Source organism: Lupinus angustifolius, chromosome LG11, assembly GCF_001865875.1.
Source record: "Lupinus angustifolius cultivar Tanjil chromosome LG11, LupAngTanjil_v1.0, whole genome shotgun sequence".
In the NCBI taxonomy this organism is placed as follows: Eukaryota; Viridiplantae; Streptophyta; class Magnoliopsida; order Fabales; family Fabaceae; genus Lupinus; species Lupinus angustifolius.
Genome location: NC_032019.1, coordinates 11269661 through 11275716, shown reverse-complemented (window position 1 = coordinate 11275716; position 6056 = coordinate 11269661). Strand labels below are relative to the sequence as shown.

At 27.4% G+C, this 6056-nt stretch overlaps 1 protein-coding gene across 1 annotated transcript; it reads right to left on the bottom strand.

Annotated features, from left to right (window-relative positions):
* LOC109360049 (probable peroxygenase 5) lies at nucleotides 2404-5775 on the bottom strand. The gene is made up of 6 exons (XM_019604789.1): nucleotides 5630-5775; nucleotides 5253-5363; nucleotides 4693-4778; nucleotides 3252-3346; nucleotides 2762-2887; nucleotides 2404-2663 (listed from the first exon to the last, which is right to left on the bottom strand). Exons 1-6 carry the CDS (start codon nucleotides 5742-5744, stop codon nucleotides 2501-2503), a joined length of 696 nt encoding a protein of 231 aa, XP_019460334.1. The 5' UTR covers nucleotides 5745-5775; the 3' UTR covers nucleotides 2404-2500.

Here is a 6056-nt window from a genome sequence, read left to right as displayed (position 1 = left end):
AAATATATTTTTTTAACTATTTATTAACTTATTATAGACAGAATGACATTGATTGTAACACAATAGATATGTTTTTTACAAGTTTTTTCCTGGTTACTAACCTAAGGACCCAAGGGTCTTATTCAGCAACAAAAAAAAAGAAGAAATGGTAACAACTTTCATTGTGTTATCTATTTCTTAAGGATTAACATCTGAACACATTTTATTTATTCTAAACTTTGTTAATTATTTTGTATGAATGAGCATCAACCAATTTTAATCTTAATTTTTGGTTTTTTATTTTTTTATTTTTAAGGGGTATTTGTAACCATTAAATACTCTATGTCATTGTATCATTATATAATTAATTTGATGTTTGACTCAGTTATTTGCATAAGCATCAATTTCCCCACAAAACCCTATTTTTAAATTATATATTGATTAATATCAAAGTAAAATATTTTTTCAATATTATATATTACTAAATATCAATTATTTATTTTCACTTTTTTTTCTTATATTTGTCTGTTTCATTCCTTTTTTAATTAAATCGAAAGATATGACAATTGATTATATTTCATTATTTTTACTACAACGATTATAAATTATCAAGACTTTTATTGTCATCAAATCTCAATAAATTTATTCATTTATTCGTATTTCATTAATTATTTCTTTTTAATGTTAATTAATTAAAAATAGTATGAATATCCATGTTTTTAATGTTTTACTCTATCATCAATTGTTTCCATTTACTTTATCATCCTTTCACACTATAAAAAATAAAAAAATTCTAAATTATAATCCCAAAATAAAATCTAATTATTGTGTTGTTCAAAAAATATATTTTACAAATGCTTTTTGTTGAACTTATACATAATTTATTTAATCCTATCAAAAAGTGATAGTAAAATATAGTTAGGTAAATACTTTACAACGTTCTTATAAACATTTTTTTAGCTTGCATTACTATGAGTAGAATTCGTTTGTCCCAAACCTCTATACCACACCCTATGTCATCACTAAAAAAATGACACTTCAATTAAATTTATCAATTAACTTAATTATATATTTTTCCATAATGAGATATACCAATAGAGTAAACAATTTGTTCTACCTATTTTGTGTCTTACCTTTTCTTCTTTCTCCATTACCTACTTCTTTCCATGTTCCCATGTTTCCTTCTACCAAATCTAAAACAATTAATAGGGTTGACATACTGGTTGAAGAAAATGAAATTCTTTGATCTTTAATCTTTTATTATACATAGCCTTTTTTCCACAACCTTCTACAATAGTGGTGATGAAGGTATGTTGTGCACTTAGGTTTGGTGCTAGAGATTATGATCATGGTGAGGTCAATGGAAATGTCGGAGACGACCATGAAAACGTACATTGTGGAAATGGAAGAGTATTAGTCATGGGCTTTCACATTCAATCTTTGCAAGAAACTAGCTTTTTGAAGGAAAAGTAAAAAGATTTTTTTGAAGGAAAAGAAAGAGGAAGTGGGTAAGAGAAGGTTAACCTGACTAGAGGTTTGCGAACAACCGAATTCTACTCCATTATTATGGTTATTAAAAAATCTCATGAATAAAAACTTAATAAAATTTTAATTTTTTATTAAAGAAGTGTTTAATTACCTTATCTATCTATATCTATACTATATATAAAGCCAAAACTTGAAATAACTTCATTCATGGTGTAATTTTCATTTCCTATATTGCCCTTAACATTATTTAATTTTTACAAAAAAAACTATATAATCCTAAGCAACTACCACCAAAACATTAATTAATCACATATCTCACCTTTAATTAAACATTATCATAATCACACAAAAAATATAATATAAAGTACACCGAACACAACAAATACATTTTAATTCAAAAAATGAAATATATAAAAATTGAATATGTAGTATCACACAATATTCATCGGCAGGCACGAAGTGCCTATACACACTAGTCCAAATAATATATCTTTATTGTGTATGCACAACATCTTGACTAAAAGGCACAGACTTTATTAATTTTTCGCTTAGGCACTTTAGGTGAGGGAGGGAACAATATTTGTATTGTACTACAACTTGACTTGAAGGATAAATATTTTTATTAATTACTCATTGAATAACTTTTACTGAGTGAGACAACAACATCTCGCTTACCCACTTGAAGTGATTGAGACAGCAACATTCTCGTCGCCACCACTGTTCGACTTAAAATGATAAGTTTCTTTATTAACTATATGCTTAATTACTTTATGTGAATGAAGCAACATCACTTGTATGTACTACATCTAGATTTAAGGGATCATTTTTTTATTAAGTGTGATCATCAATGTTACATTTATTAAATTTTAATATTGAAATATAGTTAATGTATGATATAATCTTAAGAGCTTTAGTTACTAATTAAAAGAAAAAATAAATCCAAATGCATGAAATACATACTTGCATTATGTTTCATGAGTTATTTCCCACATTACATTTATTTGAGAAGCATTGGTTCAACTTACAACATAAATTATATAGATGTTATTTCATCTGTTTTCTTTCCAGAATGTTCCTTTTCCTTTTGTTCAAATAGACTTCCATCATAAACACTTCGAACAGATTCTTTTGTAAGTAAACCATCCTTGTCTTTGGCAAGAACATATAGGATTTTCCACTCTACATAGCTTGCAAGCCTGGGAATCAAATAATATTAATTTATGGTTCATATTCACTAGTTAATAATCAAATCTAACACTATTAATTAATTCAGTATAATTTGTTATTAACTTACCATCCTTTGTAATCCTTAGGAACTCTATTTGACTTCACCATCTCCATCAATTCATCAAATGTTAAAGCGTTTGGGTTTTTTTTGGCGTGCTTGCTGAAAAGTTCTTCAAATTTTGAAGCAACAAACCTAAAAGTCAAAGCCTTGAGTAAGAATGGAGTTCTTATTCTAATTATATCCTAAAGATTTTGTGCTTTACAAAATATTATATTATTTTAGTAATTTAAATGTCATTTGCATAGATAGAAGGAACAACTAGTAAGAAAAAAATAATATTGGAAAATGAAAGTTGCTAACAAAAAACTCAAATAATTCATTTACTTGAGTTATTAATTTCTTTGAGTCTAAAATCTATGTACCGTTAGTGTAAATTTTTATATTGTCAGCATATTATTCACCATTAATTTATATTACTTTGATTGAGAGTCAATGATAGTTAACATATAAATGGTGGATGAATTACTGACAGTATAAAAAAATACTTATACTGTACCTTCCTTCAGTATCATAGACACCACTATCACTTCCATGTTTGCCTAATTGAATGTTCTTAACTTCAATTGGAAACAATATAGAACGAGGCTTTCCCTACACCACCATACATAGTAAGAACCAATAAGTAATGTACTAATTAGTAGCCAAACCAAGCACAAAACTTAAACTGCTTTTCAAGTATAATAAAAGCACTCTGCCTTATTTCTAACAAATAGCGATTAAGGTTCTGTTTAATTTTTCTTATGGATACTTTTACTTTTAAAGGAATTTTTTTGTAACAAGCTTGAAGTTTAATAAGCTTTAACTTGAGAGGTATAAGAATATATCAACTTATCTTAGAATATCTTAAATTATCTTATATAGAATATGTAAAAAATATTTTGATATTGAGAGAATATTATTACTATATCTTTGGTTTGTTACTCTATCTCAGAAGATGTCTTAAGAATGAGATTATCTTATTTTATGATATGTTTTCTTATTTAATTAGGAGTCTAGTATTAATATAAATAGATGTTATTGTTATGTCTTTTATCAAATAAATAAAATATCATTACATCTACTATAAATATAATATACTATTTTGAACATTCTATTTTGTCCTTATATACCTAAACCTTATAATTTCAGGAACTTTCATTCCATTAGTACTAACCCATCTTCTTTGACATCTCCACTCGCCTCCACCCTTTCCACATCAACACTTATTAGGACTTAAAAGCATATGTACAGCAACATTTATAATGTTACAACTATTTTTCCTACACCATTAATTACGCCTTAGATTCGTTTAGTTTCTTTCTCATGCACCAAACTACTTATCATCACCATACTTACTAGTAATATCTTGCTAAATTCTTAGAATGAACAAAAGGTAAAAACTTCGATTCTTATGAGCGATCATTATTGATAGAGACAACCACACACTCCAAAAGAAATTAGTTATATGGTGAATGAATACCCTTAATACTACCAAAAAAAAAATCATCACTGAATTTTGAAAATTCCACTATTATCTTTCTTAAATCAATATTTGTCATTTTTTGGATTTTTCCTACTATATTAGATCCCAAGAATGGTACAAAAAGAAAGTTTAGCATTAATGAAAAATACATAAATAATAGAAACAATTTTGTAATCAACATGGTCAAACAACCTTCCAAGTTTCTACAAATATTGTTGAACATAAGCAAGTTCAAAAAATAAGCTCATAGATATAATGAATAAGATAAATTACTCACTATTCTCTCATCATTTACCCAATGTCATATTCTTGTTCCACCAAATTCAGTTAATAATAATAATTTTAAATATATTCTCCCTTTTTTATTACTCACTATTCTCTCATTATTTTCTTTATTAAATATATTCTCCCTTTTTTACACAACATGTTGAATAACGTTTTAAAAAAAAACTTGCTAAACAAAAGAGAAAAATACCGGACGGGTTATCTGACTGAGACCAGCGTTGATAAAATTAGCAGCAACTGTGGACAACATAACCCCAAAACCTAGAGCTCGAAATCCTGCAATTAAGAGAGCATCGCATATTAAATGACAAGAAATTTCATCAAATAAAATATGATTAAATTTTTTTCTTAGTGTTTCACAAAAAAAGAAAGATTATTTTCTTACTTATATTTCCTTTCTTTTCTATTTACAGTGTTTGCCTCAATGATGTGTTTAGATGGAAAGTTTTAAAGACATAAAGGAATTTTATAAGTCAGGTTTTTCCCCCTAAATTGGAAGGATTGTAAAATATTCAAAAAATGCAAATTTAATATTCAAAGCACTCATATATTTCATCCAAACATGTCTTATTGTGAATGCTTTAAATTTAATTACTGTGGTTATGGAGTATTCATTATAGGCACCACAACGACAATTGCAACCACATTAAGCATATTTTTCTATAATTTTTGCAAATGCGATAAAAGTAACTGTAGTTACAATTTAAAATATTACTTAATATTAATGAGTGAGGGAAAGGTAAAAAAAACCTTTGAAAGTCTCCGCTGGGTAAATGATGCCATCATGATTTCTATCAAAAAATGCAGCGTGCTTTTGTAGAACGTTTTGATTAGGTGCTATTGGACTCTCAGCAAGAATTCCTTTACATGTAAAGTGTAGAAAAATTAGGAGTGAGTTAAAATAAAATATTGTAAGCCTCAAACACTATTTCTGAGTAGGGTTTTAAACTGTGGTTATGCAATTGCACCACCACATATCAGCTTTTTGAACCTCTTCAATGAAGATGTGGCCCAGTTGGCCACAATTTTCAATATTTGCCATACACAACCATATGTAAAACACTTTTAACAACATAAAATGAATGAATAAAAATAAAAACACAGAAATGGTTAGATTTTGTAGATACCATCTTGATTTTTGGTAGAAGGTATTTGATAGGCTGTAGAGAAAGAGAGAGAAAAACAATGAATATTAGTGACTATGAAAAATAGAACTAAAGAAACAGAGAGAGATGAAGGCATTTTTCAAGTGTAGACTAGTATATGAAGTATGAAAAACACTTCTTGAATACAAAGGAAGAGAGAAAGCACCTCATTTAAATACAGAGAGAAATAATTAATTTCCATATAAGGTATATAATTTTTTATTATTACATAAGATATCAAACTCTAATCATAAACCTCAGAATCCACAAATGTCAATGCACCTTTATTATCAGTTTGACTAGCTAGAAGGACTCCGTATAACTAGAGGTGTCAAAATGGGTTACCCAGATGAGTTTGGGTTAAATCGAGCCTGATTAAAAAGTTCAGATACAATTTATACAGATCAAA

Excerpts from the sequence above, each read along its gene's own strand:
- LOC109360049 (XM_019604789.1), bottom strand. The coding sequence starts at position 5,744 with ATGCCTTCATCTCTCTCTGTTTCTTTAGTTCTATTTTTCATAGTCACT. Across the intron at positions 5,364-5,629 it reads TTCTACCAAAAATCAAGATG|GAATTCTTGCTGAGAGTCCA; the intron begins GTATCTACAAAA and ends TTACATGTAAAG. Across the intron at positions 2,888-3,251 it reads GTCTATGATACTGAAGGAAG|GTTTGTTGCTTCAAAATTTG; the intron begins GTACAGTATAAG and ends TTTGACTTTTAG.